The sequence below is a fragment of the Panthera onca genome, chromosome D1 (genome assembly GCF_046562875.1).
Source record: "Panthera onca isolate mPanOnc1 chromosome D1, mPanOnc1 haplotype 2, whole genome shotgun sequence".
NCBI lineage: Eukaryota > Metazoa > Chordata > Mammalia > Carnivora > Felidae > Panthera > Panthera onca.
Genome location: NC_138348.1, coordinates 27,580,659 through 27,601,141, shown reverse-complemented (window position 1 = coordinate 27,601,141; position 20,483 = coordinate 27,580,659). Strand labels below are relative to the sequence as shown.

General features: G+C 45.3%; 1 protein-coding gene across 2 annotated transcripts in view; it reads left to right on the top strand.

The window, feature by feature from the left end:
• Positions 1 to 20,483, top strand: part of KIAA1549L (KIAA1549 like) — a 267,293-nt gene that overhangs the window by 216,571 nt on the left and 30,239 nt on the right. For both annotated transcript variants that reach the window (XM_060606310.3, XM_060606311.3), the window contains exon 16: positions 6,355 to 6,484. In XM_060606310.3, coding sequence (XP_060462293.2) covers positions 6,355 to 6,484 — 130 coding nt within the window. The remainder of the gene's footprint in view (positions 1 to 6,354; positions 6,485 to 20,483) is intronic.

Below are 20,483 nucleotides of genomic sequence, written 5' to 3'. Positions count from 1 at the left end.
ATAATATTTCCAAACCAGTAGCTGTTTCAGAGATGGGTAAAGATATAATTATCACACTCCTGGTTATGCAACTTCCAGATCAAAGGACATTGTATTTTTCAGTTAATTATTGGCTCTTGTGTAAGAAAAGCAAATTTTGTGCCCCACCTTTTCATTCAGCATCAGTAAATACTTACCACATACCTACTCAGAGCTCTGTGCTGAGTTCCTCTCTTTAATTCATAGATTTGTTCATTTATTTGACATTTATCATTACCTACTCTGTACTGGGCACCCTGCAAGCTGCTGAATACTCTCGTGGCCATGTAGGCTTTTTCTCATTCATTCGTTCGTTCATTCCACTCATTTAGCATTTTATGGTAGACAAGACAGCCCAGTCATTGCTTTTGTAGAACTTAAGGTCTGATGGGACAAAAAGATAGCTACCCCCAGAAGTTTGTTACTCATAAGTTCAGAGGGTGTTTGCAACATGAGGTGACATAACAGCCTAAAAGGGGGACCTGGCCTCAGAGGGAGGGTGAGGCCCAGCGGTTTGGATTGACATCATCCCAAGCTTTTTTGCTCACTAAGCAGAGAGTGAGCGACCTCACCTACTGGTTTAGCAAAGCTAAACATCTTTCTTCTTTCCTCCCCATCCTAAAGCACCTCCTCGGAAGCATTTTCATGGTTTGAGACCATCCCTTTCAAATATACATTCTCCTTGGCAACAGCCCCTTGGCTTTGGGCATGCCAGCTCTCCGATCCACGCCATACACAGCCTTGGCAGATCCACCCTCCACGAACCGGGTGAGACACGACAGCTCCCGCCCTGAGTGGGTATTTGTTAAAAGCACACATGACTATGTGACAGGCTCAGATGGGATCACAAGATCAAGGTGGGAGGAGGGGCCCAATTTTATTAGCAGAATTGGTATCATTTATTTATAGTAGAGGAAAGAAAGAATTCATTTACCATGTTTCTAATTAGACTTGGTGCGTCTGATCAGCTGTTGATGTAAAAATCACACTTTGACGGGGCTCACGTGTATTGTGATACAACATGTATGTGTCACCGTGTTGATAACCGTAGAAAGGAGGGAAGAAGGATATGGATTTTATAGGAAGGCTGGTGGCTTCTTCAGCTTGTAAGCTGCACTTGAGGACTTTTTAGTCAGGGGTCTTCTACAGACCAGGGCAGAGAGTTGCTTTTCCCGGGTTTTCTGCTGCCACTTGGGAAAAGAATCAAGAGTCATGTGCAAATACAAGGAACTTAGCTTGGAAGTTATTTGGGAAATACATAAAGTATTTCAGTTGAAGCTTTTTATAAGGAGAGTGGACACAACTTCATTGCCATAGACCTGCATCCCCACTGCTCAGCAAAAGCTCAGGCCAGATTCTCAAGGCCCTTCGATGGCCTGCTGATGCTGTCAGTGTGTATTCCATTCTCCATAAATGTCTGTTGAAGAAGGGATTGAACGACTCTCAAAATAATGTTTAAAAAATTTTTTTTAACATGAAGGGGAAATGTGGAAGATCCCAAATTGGGTGAGGTGGGTTAGGAATGGAGAGGAGACGAATAAGGAATGGGAATGGGAAGGGAAGGATTAACAGAGACAAAGAGAGTGGCAGTGACCTGGTAAGCTCTGAGGTGTTACTCTTTTCTTCTTCTTTTTTTTTTTTAAGTTTATTTATTTTGAGAGAGAGAGGGAGAGAGAGAGAATCCCAAACAGGCTCTGCGCTGTCAGGGCAGAGCCCCACACAGGGGCTTGATCTTGGGAACCGTGAGATCACGACCTGAGCTGAAATCAAGAGTCGGACACTTAACCAGCAGAGCCACGCAGGCACCCCCCTGAGGTGGTATTCTTGTCACACTCTGTCGTTGACTCGAGAGGCTGCTCCTCGTGTGTGGTGTCTGTTGTCATAGGTTGGAGTTACCTGTTCATTGGTGCTCTCAGTTCAGCTCCGCAGAGGTTCTGCCCTCAGTGACGTCACCACTGCAAGGCACACGTGAGGGAATCATTGTCCGGTCCAGGGGTAACCAGGATTTTACCCTGAGACCTAAATTACATCAAATCAGAGACAGCGTTTAGATTCCAAACGTTGACTCATCCCCACCTCTTTTAAAAGAGTCCTCACAGCTTTTTCTTTAAAGTCAGAAGAACACCCCCATTTTTATGTCATAAACTCTTACCCGGAGGCACAAAGAATGAAATGTAACTGAGGCAGATGCTGGCAGAGTCCCCCCCGCTACAGATTCCCATGGCCCCCACTGCTCTGGTACATCCTACATCCAGCAGCATCCTCCTTCCTGTGAGCATCTATGACTCTGATTTGAGGGCTTTTTCTCAGCAGCCCCCGCCAGAAGTGCCACGTAGCTGATGCGCTCTGGAGCAGTTTCAGTCAATGACAGATGGGAGCCGATGGGTAAACACCCCAGCAGGAGAACTCTGAGGTGTAAGCCACACTGTTGTAATAACCACATTTTCTAGCTTTTGTGTTTGACCGTTTGACTTCTGGGATCTTGCCAACTCTTAGAGAAACTGCCCCTCCCAGGGCTGTCTAGCCAATTCCTAGAGACTGTCAAGGGCTGGCCTGCAGGTGCCCCTTTTATATGTGAACCAAACAAACCAGTGTCCATGCCCCAACCTCCTCCTCACCAAGGGCTGTCACACTCTGGGCTCCAATCCCCCTGCCCTGACCACCTGAGGACAGGGTACCTCACAACCAGGAACAGCCCCTATGTCCCAGGGGGCTGCTGAAATTATTCCAGAAATCCAATCTGCGGCCCATTTACCCTGCCTTGCCTTCCCAAAGAAACCACAATAAAGTCTCTTGCCTTTACCTCCTACTGCCTTGTGACTGATCCTGGTGCTTCCCCATGTGGTGCCCCATGGCATGCCCCATCCCCTTGGAATTGTAAGTATAACAAACTATCTTTTCAACGGCCGTCACCTCCTGATCTGTTGGTCTTGCCATATCTAAATAAAATAAAGCCTACATTTTAATGCAACTATGCCCCATGCTTCTCCAGGAAGATTGAGCCCTAGCTGCCCAAAATACTAATCTGCTGTATATCATACCCTTTATTAACCTCCTTCCTGAGAATTCTCTAGATTGAGCCCCAGCTGCCCAAAATACTAATCTGCTGTATATCATACCCTTTATCAACCTCCTTCCCGAGAATTCTGTCTCATTTCCCCACTTCCCAAATTGTGCTTCCTGGAATCTCTTCCCAAGTAAACCATTTGCACTCAAATCCTCACAGAGCCTGCTTCCAGGAATACCCAACCTAAGGCAATAACTTACAAAGACAGAGCTGCTCTGATGGAAGCAGGGCCTCGGCCTCCTCCTCCTCCTCGCTGGTTTACGTTCCATCCTTATGGAACCCTAGGTTTCCACAGAACACAGTTTGGGAACTACTTTCTTAAACTTTATTGTGGGATCAAAAAACCCCTAAAAATGCAAATAAAATTTATCACTATCTGTGCAGCAGTATTTTCAGAGGTAAAAAACTTTGCAAGTTTCAAAATGCATTAACTTTTAAAGAATATAGCAAAATACAAACAAGAAATGAATGTACCTAATGGAACTCCATTAGAGAGGTAATTCCTCTACCAAGAGCCTAATTTATTTCTAAGTAGTTGCTTACACACCAGGCACACATTAGTGGTCTCCTCAATTGAGATCCATGTTAAATAGCAGCCTTTAGGCTGGGTATCATTATGGAACACTGTCTTTGATGGAAAAGGAGACTGGAGTGCACCCCAGTGTCTAAGTACTCACCCACATTCATGGTTCTTGAAAGGGCTCACAGTCTCGCTATTGTATTTCTAATACTTCCAAAACAGCCTACTTAAATGTCAATTGCTAATCCTAGTATTTACTGCCCACCCACCCCCACCCCCCCCCCCCCCCCCGCCCACACCCTTATTAGTAAATCTTTTCTAAATGGGCTAATTGGCAATCTCAGTACAGTTGTGAAGTCTGCTTTTTTAAAAAGTGATTTGTAATTAGGTCAAGGATGAGAATTCTTTGGGATCTGCCTTAAAGTGTGAATCACTCTGTATCACAAGGTCATGTTCCATTCCTAAAGGAAGCTTCTAATTGCAGATAACGACAGGGCAGTTTATAATATTAGGTTTAAGCTCCTATATTAGTCAGGATTCTTTTGGTTGCAAATGATGGCAACCCAGCACCAACTGGTTAAATACAAAGAGAATTCATCAGTGAATGTGAAAGGTCAAGACTTCAGGCATGACCGGATCCAAGGGGTCATACAACATCCCCCTTTTGGGCTTGCCCTGTCATCACACTAGAGGCTCTTGCCTCATAGTGGCAAACTGGCTGCCAGCAATTTTTGGCTTATATCCTGTCCTCTTAGAAACTTCAATGCCAAGAGAATGCCTCTTTCCTGGTTGCTCTGGTGAAAGCCCTGAGACTCAGTCTCATTAGACCAACTCACATGACCACCCTCTAACCGATCATTGTGGCCATGGGGATGTGATGCTTGATTGTCCAGCCTGAATCACAGGCTAACCACAACAGGAAGGATAGCCTCCAGAGAACATCATAGTGCTGTCACCAAAAGAAGGTTAACATGGGTATCAGGCAAGCAGAGATCACAGAGACTCTCTCAACACATGTAAGCTCCTCATAGTGAGGGAGCAGGCCTAATAATGTCTATTTTATCCCCTAGGCCAATTGCAAGGGTAGTGTTTCACCTTGGGAATTCTAAGGGCTATTCTAGACTAATAATAGCATGCGACTCTCATGCCACCACTAACTGGGTGTGTGATCATGAAGAGGTACATATATGTATACCCGCCAGGTTTCTGGCTCCCCGCGTAGTCACTGGGAATAAAGAATGTGACCTCTTCACCTTTAACTCATGAATGGATAGAATCTTGGAACGGAGACATAAAATAGGTGATGTTTGGGGAAGTCCCTGAAAATAGATGCTCTGAAGTGCCAGTTATTATTCACGGGGAGAAACCGATTGTTGGATGACAGGCAGTAGCCACCTTTGTCACTCAGCAGTGTCATGTGAAACCGCCTACCCCCATCGGGCCTCACTCCCCACTTGTAAGAGTTGCCTCTTCAGGAAGAAAAGCGCAGCCACAACCCTCACAGTGTTCCTGTTCCTTCCTCTTCAAAAAGATGCCTCAAATGGCAAGTGTAAGCAGACAATGGTGACAAATGTATGCATTTCCTGAGGGAGCTGAGGGGAGCCTCTCAACATGCTATGCCCTGGGCCTGGAATGTTCTGTGTAGGATTGGCATGTGCCTGGCTCTATTTAGGTCTCAGGTGAACTGTCCCCCTCTCTATCCTATCTAAAGTTGCCCCCGTTTTAGCCATCCTCTGTCACATCTTCTTTTTCTTTTTTTATTTTCTTAAGTTTATTTATTTTGAGAGAAAGAAAGAGAGAGAGCACAAATGGGGGGAGGGGCAGAGAGAGAGAGGGAGAGAGAGAATCCCAAGCAGGCTATGTAATTAGTGCAGAGCCCAATGCAGGGCTCGAACTCACAAACCACAAGATCATGACTTGAGCTGAAACCAAAAGTTGGACACTTAAATGATTGAGCCACCCAGGCACCTGCATATTATTTTTCTTAATAGCACTTACCACCTTCTGAAATATTGTGAATTGTCTGTCTCCCTCATTAGAATGTAAGCTCCAGGAGAGCAGGGCCATGTCTGTCTTGCTCACTGTGGATCCTTATCATCTTCCACAGTGCCTGGCACATGGTAGGCATTTGGTAAATATTGGATGGATGGATGGATGGATGGATGGATGGATGGATAAGCTCCAAACTGCCTCTTGGTTTACGGCTCCTCAGGCCAGAAAGGAATCCACTGGGGGGAAGGTAGAAAAGAAAATCTATCAGTATTTACAGTATTAAGTGGCCCATTAGCCACAGGATTTACTAACACATCGTGAAATCCTGCCTGTGAAATCAGAAAGATTAAAAAGAACAGCAGGCTAGCTGAGTCAACAGTCAACAAAAGCAAGTTTGTTCTCCAGCATTTGCTGTCCTGGAGGGTCAGGTCAAGGGAGAGTCCCCGGCCTTGCCATCAGCAGCATTTTAGATGAGGTTGTAGTGTTGCAATTGATTATAGTTACCGAGTTTCCATTAGAAGAGTATTTACAATTCAGCCAAATGCTTATAGCATCTGTGAAAACAGAAACAAAAACAGAAACAATCTTTTATTCCACTATTCCTATGGCCTCTGATGGTCGGAGAGCAAATAGCATGAATTCTGAGATCTGCAAGGCAAATCCAAACCCTTCATTGGTTGCCTGTAGTTTGGATCAGTGGAGAATTCCATCTGTCAGGGCATTTGCTGCATCATAACAGTTGTTGGATTTTCTTCAGGCAACAGATGAAGAACTCTGTCTACCGAAGCCGGCAGTCTCTGAATAGCCCGAGTCCTGGGGAAACGGAGATGGACCTTCTGGTGACTCGGGAGCGACCCCGGCGTGGAATCCGTAACAGCGGATACGATGTAAGTGTCTGCTGGGCCAAGGTGATTATAGGCTTTGCTTTCCCATAAGAGCAGCGGAGATAGAACACCCCAAAATGTTTCACTTCACTATATATTTGTGGAATTTAAAAGTGCACTAAAATGTTTTCTCTTGCATTATTCGTTACTACCTCTTTTGCAAGTAAGACTACTTGGAATGTGTCAGAGTAACAAATTATGGCTAAAAGGATTCTGATTTCTGAATCCAACCATTTTATGAATAGTACAGTATTGATCTTAAGTCAATAGTGTTTCTAAATGTTCTTAATTTTTTCCCCTCTGTCCTTAAAACTCAGTAGGAACCACGGCTGTGAGTTAGAATTCATTTGAACACAGGCTTCTTTTAATCCATAGCAGTGTTGAGAAGTTGGATTGGTTCCTGATTTCATAACTCCTCAATATGCCATGGAAACCATGAGATGTCCAACGGAGTGATTTGGTGATTTCATATGATGAAGCCCATGCTTATGTTCAGTGATGTCTCCAAACTGAAAAAATTGTTCCAACCCCATCGAACTTCCCAGATGAGAGTTACAGTGTGGTGCCTCACATCCAGTCGCTCACATCCTGTTAACGTCGTTGTACCCCTGAGCATACATGAATGCGACTCTGGTGGAGGCATTCAGGAATGCTTCGCCCTACCCCAGGATTTCAGATGGCCTGAAATCTACTCTTAGGTTTTATGAAAAAGGTTTCTTTCCCATTCTCCTAAAATATTTCTCTAATTACAAATAAGGGTTTTTTTTGTATCAAGAGTTATGATTCAAAAATGTCTGGATACAGTTTTGTAATCGTCTGTGAGATTGTGATTTGCAAATGACACTCGATTTCTTAAATATACCATGCTGATTTGAATACCAAAAGATTTTTCCCCGCTCAGGTTTGGCCATTGTTTGCCACAAAATCTTTAAGTGGGATTTTAGTGATTCCATTAAAAACAAATATTCTGCCTAATTTGAATTTCTGGTTACCTTACATTCAAACTTGACATTTGTGTTAGTGGTTAATAATCTTTTATTTCTGTTTTTCTTTTTTGTATAAAACAAATTGATAGTTAATTTTATAAAATTCCAGATGCTTTGGGCAAATCTTTTCTTTTCCTCCAGGTGAAATTTTTCAACATTGATTTTTCTCCTCATAAAAATATTTTTTATTCCAAACTCGGCCAACAATTTGATAATCAGTCAGTGGTTAAAAATCAGGTATTTGACTTTTCCAGCTAATCTCTCCCTACGAACAGTGAATATCTTTCCTACATGCTTATAGTTTCAGGGACTCCTTTTGCTCAGGCATTCCTGAGGTATGATAGGATTCTTAAACATATTTCAAGATTGGAAATAAATAGGCATCTTGTGAGAGTCTAGGCACAGACATTTTTACAGTTTGGGGAAATAGGGCAGAGATTTGCCTATTAGTCTTGAAAAGAGGACCGTGCAGTTGTTGTTGTTGTTTAACTGCTATATGCCATGACTTGCCGTGCTGACTTCATACTTTTAGACCGCCACGTTAGTACATGACTTACAACAACAGAAGGAGGGAGATGATATTTAAAAAGAGGTTGCTCACCCCTCACACTTGTATAAATATTCCAATTATAGATTGCTTTCAGGGAAGCCCTCTTCATTCTCATCGATTTTTCTTAAATATACATGTCTTGAGAATTGCATATCATCTCAAAAGGATAAGCAAAGATAAGTTTCCTTAAGACAAAACGATCACCAAGGGACCAATTTTAAGAATTTAGACTGTTGTCTGTAAGAATGCAGTTTGCTTCCTGTTTCTCCTCCTGTGCCTTTTGGTCTGATCACATGAAAAGCACCTCTCATTTATTGACTGCACACAATAGACCAGCCTCTATTCTAGTCTTTTTATGTGAATTATCTAATTGAATTTGCACAGACGCCAGTGAGGTAGGAACCCTCCCTGCACCCATTGTACAGATGAGGAAACCCCGGCACAGAACAGTTGCATCATTTGTCTCCCCAACTCCCAGAGCCTATCCTCTTAACTGCTGTGCAGTAGGACTTCCATATAAACCCACCACACTATCTATCTGCCTTCACATGACGTAATACATATCCTGTGTCTCTGATCTCACCAAGAGGCTGGATGTCAGGTTTCATAAGAATCCTTGCATGGATAACTCATACCAGCAAACAATAGACCGGCAGATAAAGTAGGAAAAGAAGACAGTCATAGCTTTTTTCAACTTGATTTTCCAAAAATGCCAGGGCACTCCTGACAAAAGAACCCATTAGCCCAGCAGTGAACAGGTCATTCGGTTGGAAGCATGTCCTTCTTCCTACTGGGTCTGGGGATCTTGAAGCCAGGCCAAGATTTCCAGTCATTTCTGCCAGATTAGGGAACACCAGGGGGACTGGCTCCTTGACATGATAGAAACAGAAGCAGTGGGAGATTGATTTAATTTTTCCAAAGCTGACTACGTTAGAATCCCAACAAGAAAGCCTGGGTGTAAAAATAAATTAGTAAATAAATAAATAAGCAAACACACACACTCGCAACACAGGCAAATCTGAGCCCTGGGACTGATGGCAGCCTGGATTGTTTCAAAATGTTTCCATAGAGCAGGATGTGTTGGGGCCTGCACAAGAGACAATCAGCTCCAAGGGCTTTGGGAATCTCTATGTTTTGCAGCAACAATTCTTAACCTCTTTGTCCCCCCTAACAGCTAAGGGATGCAACACACTCCTGGCAGTCACTGTGGCTCACTTGGGTAGTAATTTTCTAAACCCCATTAGACAGAATGCATAATTTTAGAAAGATGTCCCAAACTCATCACTGCTAAAAGGCCAGACCATATCTTTAAACTAACTTTGGCATTGAAATGAATTCCTCCCAGTGCATAAAGCAGGTAGAAAAAAAATGTCACCTTAATATTTAAAAGCAAAAATGCATCTGTTTCAAAGTATTTTTCTAAATGTTATTTTCTGAATGCAAGTCATGGAGAAAATAACAAGGTGATGAGGAGGGAAAAGAAAATGCCCCAAATGTGAATGATCAGGTAGAATAAAGACCCAAGTGATTTTCCCTATGTCAGCCAAATTAGCAATCCCTTTATGTGGTTGAGGAATCAACCTTTGCTTCCAAAGGACAAGGAATAATCATATTGTTCCCCCTGGCATAAAAATACACATCCTCAACCTTGATTTGTGTTTGGAGTTTTAAAAAATGTGACAGAAATGGGGTCAGGTATACATGTGCCTTGGCAATGAGGGAGACTCTGGAACAGAACTTTTGAACTATAACTTTGAAAATGAATGCCCACCTCTCAGAAGCAGAGACCTTTACAGGCTCCTTCTCCTCAGGTTTCTCTCCAGCACCTTGCCCAAGCTCCACACCCTGGTGGTCCTCAGAGAGCCTTCATGGTAAACCCTAAAATGTGGCTGAAGGGTTTGAAAATGTTGAGGATGACTGGTCCACTGATGCCTCTCAGAAGAGGTGGTGTTGAAGGTTCTGCTGTCGGGGCACAGCCACCAGTCATTCCAGGGGTGTTCTCCAAGGAAATGTGTGGAAATGTTAGTGACAGCCAGATGGCTTTGCAATTGAGAAGTAGATGTAAATCTATAATAAGAGGTACAAAGGCAAGATTCTGCTGCAGAAAACAGAAAACATCAAGCCATTGGAATAGGCCAAAAATGACTGTGCGGAGTTAGGCGCTCACAAAACCTTTGGAGGGCTGGCAGTGTGTTCTGGGAGAGACTGAGAACAGAACCCCAGGGCTGGCCCTGACCAGGGCCGGCTGCCTCTGCCCCCAGCAGGACGGTGGGGAGGTGGTCTGCCCTGGGACAACCAGGGAGCAGAAAGACGGGCTCTGGCTCATTTCCTGGGCCCAGCCTCCACATCAGTGCACCTCACTGACAGAACCCCGTGTCCTGCATAGCCACCGCCGCGGAGAGGGCCCCAAGCGAGCATGGGCCTGTCAGCCTTGGCACTGGAGGAGCACCCGCGGCAAGGAGGTTGTGGAATGCTGGCCGCCATCCCCACAAGTGAGAGATGCGATGAGAATTACCAGCCAGAGCAATATTTGGGGAGCGGTGGGGAGACTAGTGGAGGCACGTTTGGCCAAGGGGAAGATGAAAGCATCACTCAGAGCTTAGTCCCCAGCCTCTGGCTGAAGGCGTGGGTGTGCTGTGTCGGGTGTAATAGGGCTTTTATTTGCTGGCGTCTCTCAGCTCACAGGGCAACCAGCTCCTTTTGTGTCAGGTGAACGGTGGTTACTAGAAAGAGAGGAGGCCAAAGGATCAGAGCAGTTGTTTTGATGGGTTCCATCTGCAGAGGAATGAAATATGATCTGGAAAGCCCCGACTGCCTGTAACAGCTCGTAGCAAGTCTGAGGCCTTCTAGGGAAATTTGTCAATCCTATATTATTAATGGAAGCCTCTCCTCCTCACTCCCCAGCACATCGCCAGCATCTTATGGCTTTGGGATGATGGTCAGAAACCAAGGAGACTAGTGCTGTTTCGTGTTCCCAGTTAAGGGGTGGCCAACTCTTGGTTTCATCGGGAGGCAAATGGGTGGATTTGAGCATTTTGTTTGTTATGCTCTGAACTGGGTGCTCTCGTGTCGACCCCACCCTCACCGCCATCACCCTCTCCGCATCCAAGCTGGGACTGTCTTATCTGTGTCCTCCCAAATCAGCCTTTAATCTCTTTCTCCTACCTCTGCCAGCTAGCTTAAGCTGTTAATAAGCCTGGCTTGATACATTGTCTCAAGTTAATTTATGCCATATTATATTTTATCGGGGGGCTTTTGATCCTAAGGATAATAAGAAACCAGTCCCCCAGAGGGTGCTTAGGCAGCTCAATTGGTTGCGCATCTGACTCTTGATTTTGGCTCAGGTCACCATCCCAGGGTTGTGGGATCGAGGCCTGCATTGGGCTCCATGCTGAGTGTGGAACGTGCTTAAGATTTTCTCTCTCTCTCTCTCTCTCAATCTCTCCTTCTGCCCCTCTTCCCTGCCCACGCTGTCTCGTGCTCACTCTCTCTCTCAAATTAAAAAAATAGAAAAAGAAAATCAGTCTCCCTGATTGAGCCCAAGGCAAAGTAGTGGAGGTGTTTGGTGGTGAAGGGGGTGTTTTGCTGTAGTCCAGATCTCACCGGGCTGGTGGCTGTCCAGATACTTGCTAACCCCGCAAAAATGGAGGCCACTTTGCAAGTGGGGAGCAGGAAGTAGATTCTCGTTGGCAGCTTTGGAAAGGACTGGGCCAGGTTTCAGGATGGCCCTGTGACCTCACTTGGAGCCAGGCCCCCCTCCAGGCCCAGGACTTCCCTACCATGCAGGCAGTTTCCCGCTGGGCAGGAGACAGGCAACTTCCTCTCTGTTGTAAGCACGCAGGTGCCATCTGCTTGCTCATTGTCTCTGATTCCCTGAGCTCCGAGCACTACTGCTGCTGCTCCTAATGCCCACCTGCCCATCCCGCTGCTCCTGGACTCTGAGACCTCATAGTCTCTTATGACAGGCCAGGGTCCCCAGTGTGCTCTAGGTATGGACACCCGTAAGGAAAAGGAATGAAGCAGGATTAGGCAGAGTTAAAAGTCGGGCTGTGGTACAGATGCTACAAGGCCTCAGCTAACCTCACACGGCCCCGCAGAGTTGTTCCAAGTGCGGATGAAGCATCTGGGCTCTTGTACTCTGGCACTGACCAGCCATTGGGTGTCCGTGGGTGAGGCAGCTCTCTTTAGCCAAAGATAATTCCTAATGAGAGAATTGGCCTTGCTGATTCCCGCCGATGCCCAGGGAGAGCAAAGGCAGTTCCCAGTTGACAGCTGAGCGCTGGCCCAGCAGCTGGAGGAAAAGTCCTACTGTCCTAGCAGCATAGGACACCAACCACTCCACCCCAGGTCCTCCCAGCGCTGTGTGCTCCTCAGCTCACCTGTGCTCCCAAATCCTTCCAGGAGCTGGAGACCAGCAGACTAATGAGAATCCTGTTCAGTTCTTCTAGCAAATGTTTACCAAGTGCTGTGGCAACCATGGCATCGTACGTGCATTGAACATCAGGGAGACTGATTTTCTTTTTCTTTTTTTTTAATTTGAGAGAGAGAGAGAGAGAGCACGAGAGAGCATGGGCAGGGAAGAGGGGCAGAGGGAGAGATTGAGAGAGAGAGAGAGAGAGAGAGAGAGAGAGAGAGAGAAAATCTTTAGCAGGCTCCACACTCAGCATGGAGCCCAATGCAGACTCCATGTTGTGAATGCAGCATGTTGTGAATTCAACAATGTAGACCCTGAAAGACAAAGGGGAAAATTTAAATATTGCCCCCGAATTAGCTTTTGCATATATTCTGTTTGTACATTAGAGATTATATATTTCTTTTCACACATAACTCTATACTATTGTATACACAGGCCATGTGTCCTATACCACGTGGACAATTAAAGGGCCTTTCAAAGGTTTTACTTTCTTTGATTTTTTTTTAATTTTTTTTTTTAACATTTATTTATTTTTGAGACAGAGAGAGACAGAGCATGAACGGGGGAGGGGCAGAGAGAGAGGGAGACACAGAATCGGAAGCAGGCTCCAGGCTCTGTGTCATCAGCCCAGAGCCCGACGCGGGGCTCGAACTCACGGGCCGGGAGATCGTGACCTGAGCTGAAGTCGGACGCTCAACTGACTGAGCCACCCAGGCGCCCCTGATTTTTTTTTTTAACGTTCTCTGATTTCTACTTTCTCTGCTGGCATTAGCATGTAAGCCCCACAGGTGATTCCACCATACTCCCCGTGTGGGGGTCTCTGGAGAAGAGAAAGATGGATTAACTCGAGCCTTTGCCCCAGGTGCTTTTACACACTAGCAGAGCAGACAGGTGGAAGCACGTGCAATAGGGCTGTGGCCGTGACTTTGGATGGGAAGAGGTCCGTTTCTGTCTGTGCCACGGCTTCTGCAGATCCAGACCCAGACAGCAGTACCCAACCACTGCAGAAGCCACCAAATAGCTGGCGGAAGAGTCCTTCTAAAACACATGCTCTTACTTGTTTTTAAGTTTTTCTTAGTGTTTATTTTTTTGAGAGAGAGACAGAGACAGAGGATAAGCGTGGGAGGGGCAGAGAGAGAGGGAGACACAGAATCCGAAGCAGGCTCCAGGCTCCGAGCTGTCAGCACAGAGCCCGACGTGGGGCTTGAACCCACAAACCTCGAGATCGTGGCCTGAGCCAAAGTTGGACGCTTAACTGACTGAGCCACCTGGGTGCCCCAAACACACACCCTTATTTCAAGTTCTTTAGTAGTTTCCCACAGCTCTAAGGGTAAGGTTAGACCCTCAGCTTCTGGCTCGGGACTCATCTGCTCTGGCTGGCCCTGAGCATGCCCTTCTATCTGATGCTCTCCACTCCCTAATCCATCCTTAGCTCCGGGCCCTCTACACCCTTCCCACATTTGTCATGTGGACTCACTTCTCTGTGTCTTTGCCTGTGATTATCTCTCTGCTCAAAACATCTCTTCCCACCTACTTCATGAAGCCAAAGTTTCACAGTCTCAGCCCTACTGAATTTGGGGACTGGGTAACTCTGTCTGGAGGGCTGTCCTGTGCATTGTGGGATGTTTAACGGCATCGCTGGTCTCTACCCACTAGTTACCATAGCACCTCCCAGTTGTGACAACCAAAAATGTTTCCAAAAAATTGTACCCTCGGGGCAGACCCACTAAGGATTGAGAACCAGTGATTCGGGCAATGCTTGCAGAACTTAGAACATTTTCTCCCCCAAAATCTTTTCCTTGACCCCATACCTATGGGTCTGACTTAGGTGTCTGTCCTCTGTGTTCCAGAAGCACCTGGGACTCACCTTCATCAAAGCCCTTATTCCTTGTCTTCCGTCTGTCGATTTACTTGTGTTGTTTCCTCCATTTGACTCCTCAAGGACAGGAATCATGTTTTATTCATCCTGGAAACCTCAGCACTCAGAATAGGAACGAGCACATAGTAAATGCAGTGCCTCTATTTGTTGAGCAGATGAACAAACAATTGTGTCAACCCGAGGTGGTGACTCCCGAGCTGAGACTTGAAAATATGGGGCAGATTTATAACTCTGAGTCATATAAACATTTGATTCGACTGGCTTATCAAAAGTGTAGATGAATGTATGTTACTGTTTGAAGTTCAGTGTAAATAGTGGTTATCAGTTAGGATGCTTTGGCTAAAATGACAGAAAACCCGACTTGAATCAAATGGTCTTAAATCATGAAGGGAATGTACTGAGTACAATAAATCCAGGCTTGGTCTGATTGGGGCTCCAGTTGTATTTCTTCACATTATGCTGCGCTGTCCTCCTTACGTGTTGGATTCATCCATAGGTTGGCTCTACTAGAAAGTGGCTACAGCAGCCTTGGCCCTATAGCTACATACTCTGTTGACCATTGAAAGAGAGAATTTCTTTTTTCCAGCCATGAAACAAAGTGGGTTTTACTATAACTGAGCCTCTGAAGGTCAAGTGCCCACCCCCGTATCCATGGGAGACTTAACGCTGATTGATTTAACTCAGTCAGACCTTACCATAAGACCTGGGGTAGGCTAGTCCTCCCCTCCCCCAGACCACTTGGCTGAGACATGGGGAGAGGAGTGGATGGGTGCTGAGGCCATCGCAGTATCTGCTACTTGAGGAACATTGGTAATTGGGCCTCTTAAGGAGCAACACCAGTGTCACCCTCCACATCACTGGTCCCTCTAGTCTCAATCTTCTCTTCTTCGGTAGGCCCTCCATAAAGAGAAAGATGAGAGCGGTGAAAAGCCAATGGCCACTGTTCCTCATGGGCTCAGGAAGTCTTAGCTACAGCAAGAAGTTGTGTTTTAGGTGCAGAGGAGAAAAGGAGATTTTTTTGGATCCTGTCTGGCTTTTTCAAGACAGACCTGAAAGGAGAAAGAGCAGATCTGTGTGGGCGGTGGGAGCGCCTGTTTTGTCATGGGATGGTGTGGACTTTCAAAACTGATCTACTGTCTCCTCGCTGCCTGCAGCACCAGCTCCGCTAGGAAAATGAGGAAAAACAGGTGATGGCTCCCCTCAAAAGTGCACAGTGAAATAGCTCCCATGAGAGAAGCCATTCTTAAGTGTTCTCATCTATAAAACGGGGATACGAATGGCACCTGCCTTACAGAGCTGTTGTAAGAATTAAATGAGTTAATGCAGATAAAGCACATAGAAAACATACAGTGAACATTGGCTGTTCTAACTATGGCTAACACAGTCCAGGAGAGAGAGACGGAGACTATGTTTTGGTTCTTTTCCATTCTAGCACTTTGGACATCTCAGGACTGCTATGAATTTTATCACACATTGTGATATTGTGATTTATGATAAGATATATATGTTTGGTTTTCATCCACTATTCCTGGCACAGAGCTCCAAAAACCCTTGGGATTTCCCAAGTGATGAGAAGATTAAGGTGTCTTTTGTTATGTTAATGAGGCGACTTGGAAAGCACCTAAGGATGGGGGCTGGTTGTCTGTAGAGCCAACCTTGTGATTAAGGGGGTTGGAACTTTCAGTGAAATTTGCAGTTTTGCTGAGACTTTTAAAAATTCCATTTGTAGGCACCTGGGTGGCTCAGTGGGTTGAGCATCCAACTCTTTTTTTTTTTTAATGTTTATTTTTTTTATTATTTATTTAGAGAGAGAGTGAGAAGCAGGGGAGGGGCAGAGAGAGAGGGACAGAGAATCTCAAGCAGGCTTCACTCTGTCAGCACAGAGCTCAGTGTGGGGCTTGATTCCACAAACATTGAGATCATGACCTGAGTCAAAATCAAGAGTCGAACACTTAACCGACTGAGCTACCCATCTGCCTCTTGATTTCAGCTTGGGTCATGATTCCAGAGTCATGGGATCAAGCCCCACGTGAGGCTCAGCACTGAGCATGGAGCCTGCTTAAGATTCTCTCTCTCCCCCTCTACCCTTTCCCCACTCATACACGCTTGTGCACATGCGCTCTCTCTCTCTTTCTCTCTGTCACTCTCTTTCAAAAAAAAAAATTCCACTTGCATGCCTATTGTGCAAAAGAAGTCACCAAACCCTTAATCTGAGCCCTCCTACCTGTTCTGAAAGGTACCAATGTCCCTTTATTGTCAGAGAAGTTTTTGATTTTCAGCTCAGCGCTAATCACAGCTCCACCCAGTAAGGAGAACAGACTGAACAAATTCTGCACCTTCAGCAGAAGGCAGGCTCAGGAGGCAGCTGCTGCCTCCACCTGTGCCCTGCTAGCTTTTGTCCCCACAAGGTGAAGTGAAAACCCCTGGACTCTGGTTTCTAGAAGCAATATTGTGAATATGTGTCTGCTTCCTCAGTGGCAGGCAGCACTTGCAGTGGGGCCGTTCTGGCCAGGGCAGGCAATAGATGGAGAGAAGCAGTACTATTTTGTGTTGCCCAAGGGACCCTGTTTGGGTGGAGAGAAAAACGGACATGGAGCCAGATCAAGTCATCATGGCCACCTAGCCCAGAAATGGATCCTGCTGAACCCTCCACTTGGTCTCTGGGACCTTGCTGTGAAGGTGCAGAATTTGTTCAGTCTGTTTTCCTTACTGGGTGGAGCTGTGATTAGCGCTGAGCTGAAAATCAGAGCCTTGGGGCAAGTTCTTACCTGGGTGAGGCAAAGCGATGTTGCACATACTTGTGTGTCCTAGGAAATATGGCCTTCTAAGACGTCTATCCACTTTGGGGCTCAAAACTCAAGGAATTCTGGAATAAATGGCCTCAAGAGCCCTTCGTCCCTCCTCTTCAACTCTATTCTGGATAAGGATGTCTCATGTGGTGTCTAAATGACGTGTCTCTTGATCCGATGGGGGCCCCCAAATGTGTGGGGATGATCAATAATCCGGTAGAAGCTGATGGCGTGGGTGGTGAAAGAATCCACCTGAGGCAGAGCAAAAGAAACAGAAGTCTACTGAATACACTGCAAGGGAGTGGTGGGCAGGGCAGCAAAGGAGAGCCTGTCTGCCATGAGGCAGCCCATGGGAGCTGTTTTTAAAGGGGGAAGATGAGCAAGTATGGCAACTTATGGAATTTTCCCTTTTTTGGTAACTGGGCCTCGTTGTAAGTAGCCCATTGGTTAGTTAGCATCTATGGATATTTTGAGGTCACCTGATGGGCCTGTCTGTAGTCAGCCAGGTGGTCGCTGTGGGCCCTTTCTACATTCCATTGCTCAAGCCCATTTGCCTAAAAGTGGCCTCTATATCTAATTCATTTTAGACACTTGGAAATGTCTTTTACTGGTAAAGGCTTTTGAGCAGAGAACCTCCAGGCTCTTTTTAAGATGAATTTCCACTTATTCATTCAATAAGTATGTATTAAAGTCCTACTGTTTGCCATTCTGGGATGTAACAGGACACACCACAAAGTCCCTGCCCTCACGGAGCTTCTGTTCCAGTAGGAAGGACAGGTAATAAACATCTGATCACACAGATGTTCAGCACAACGTCAGAAATACTGTGGAGGAACATAAAGCCGGGCAACACAATGGAGGAAAACAGGAGGCACTCTTTATAGGTTGGCTGGGGTGAGGCTGTCTGTCGAAGTGACTTCTGAGCAGAGACCTGAAATGAGGGAGCTAGCCAGGTTGGCCCCTTGGGGAAGAGCATTTGGGCAGAAGGAATAGCAACTGGGAGGGCACAGAGGAAGATGCATGCTTGGGGAGCTCAGAGAACATCAAGGACACTCATATAACAGGGTACTCCTTCTTGATAAAAGGTCTCAATTTCAACTCCTTCCTTCATTTCATCCTCAGATCTCATCCCCAGCAAGTCCTGTCAGCTCTCTTTCAAAACATTTCTCGAGCTCATCCACGTCTTCTTTGTACATGACCACCCTAATTCAAGCCCTTGCCATTTCTCCTTACCTGGATTCTGCAAGAGCCTTCTAACTTGCCTTCCATAAATTCCAATCACACTTCTCTCTTGCTTAAAATTCCTCAAGAGTTTCCCATTGCCCTTTGAAAACACTCCAGCCTTCTTACCACGGCCTTCAAGACTCTACGTGATCTGGCTCCTACCTGCCTTTCTAGCCCCATCTCCTCTGACAGTTGGGGCTCCAGCCACATGGTCCATGTATTGGTCAGCTCAGGCAGTCCTAAGTACCACAGACCTGGTGACTTGAAACAACTGCAATGTATTTTCTCACAGTTCTGGGGGCTAGACATCTAAGATCCAGGTGTTGGCAAGGTCGGTTCCTTCTGGGGGTTGTGTGGGGAAGGATCTTCAGGCCTCTCTTCTTGGATTCTAGATGGTTGTCTTTTCCCTGTCTTCATACTGTCTTCCCTCTTTACATGCCTGCCTCTAAATATCCTCTTTTATAAGAACACCAGGCATTTTGAACAATGGCCTCATTTTAACTTAATTACCTCTGCAAAGACCCTATCTCCAAATACAGTTTCATTCCCAGGTCCTGAGATTAGGACTTCAACATATGAATTTGGGGGGTTCACAATTTAGCCCATAACAGTCCACCTTACTTTTTCTCAAATACTACAAGCTCTTTCCCATCTCAGGACTTTTTCATAAGCTTCCCCTATGATCTTCCCATGGCTAACCCCTTCTTCAGGTCTTCAAAAATGTCACCTCTTCAGAGAGGCCTTCCCTGACCATCCCCATAGAATTAATGATGTTGGCCAAGCCTTTTTGTTTTGTTGTAACTAAGGCAAATTTTATGATAAAATGTATAGGTCTTTAGTACAAGTGGATGAGCATTGACACATGTGTGTACCCTTATAACCACCAGTCCACTCAAAATATAGGACATTTTTATCACCTCCTGAAAGTTACCCCATTCCTCATGGCATTCAGTCTGCACCATACCCCACTCTGGCAACCACATTCCTGATATCTACCTTCATTGTTTTACCTGTTCTTGGACTTCATATAAATGACATCCATCATTCAGCATGTACTTGTTTGTGTCTGACTTCTTTTGCTTAGAATTCACCTATGTTATGGTATGCATCTGTCATTTATTTACTTTTTTTATTACTGAGAACTATTGTGTCGTATAAATAGACCACTAATTGTTTGTCTGTCATTCTGGTGTTGGACATTTGGGTCGTTTCCAGTTTGGAGCTACCAGAAAGCACTGCCATAAATATTTTCACGTACATATTTTGCAAACATATGTGCTATGGTCTGAATGTTTGCATCCCCCCAAAATTTGTATGTTCCAATCCTAATCTCCAATGTGTTGGTATTAGGAGGCAGGGTCTTTGGGAAGTGACGAGGTCATGAGTGTGGAGTCCTCATGAATGGGATTCGTGCCCTTGTAAAAAAGACCCCAGACAGCTCCCTCACCCCTTGCTCCATGTGAGGAGTGAGTCCTTGTGAGGGGGAGTCTTCCATGTAAGGATATAGTGAGTCCTTCTGGGTCACAGACCCGGAAGAGGACCTTCACCCAGCCAAGCTAGCATCCTCCGACTTCCAGCCTCCAGAACGGTGAGAAATACATTTCTATTGTTTATAGGCTACTTGGGCTGTGGTATTTTGTTCTGGGAACCTGAATGGACCAAGACAACCTTTTCCTTTATCTTGGATAAATATATGTAGGAGTGGAATTTCTGAGTCATAAGGTATATGTTCAACTTTTAAGAAACTACAAACATGTTTACAAAGCACGTGTACTATTTTATCTGCCAGCAATGTGACAGTTCTAATTTTACTCCTCAACCTCACCAACATTTGTCGTTATTAATCTTCATTTTAGCCATTCCAGTGAAAGTGAAATGATAGAATTTCCTAATTGCTAATGATGTCGAGCATGTCCTCATGTGTTTATTGGACATGTTATGTATCTTCTTTAACTGACATGTCTATTCCAGCCTTTTGCCAAATCTCTGAATTGAGTTGTCCTTTTGTTCTTCATTTGTAGGAATTCCATGTATATTCTGGATACAAATCCTAATATTTTCTCCTGGTCCATGGCTAGTCCTTTAATTAGGTGTCTGATAGAAAACCAGTTTTTAATTTTGATGAAGTCTTCGAGCTATAGAATATGCTCTGGGACCAGG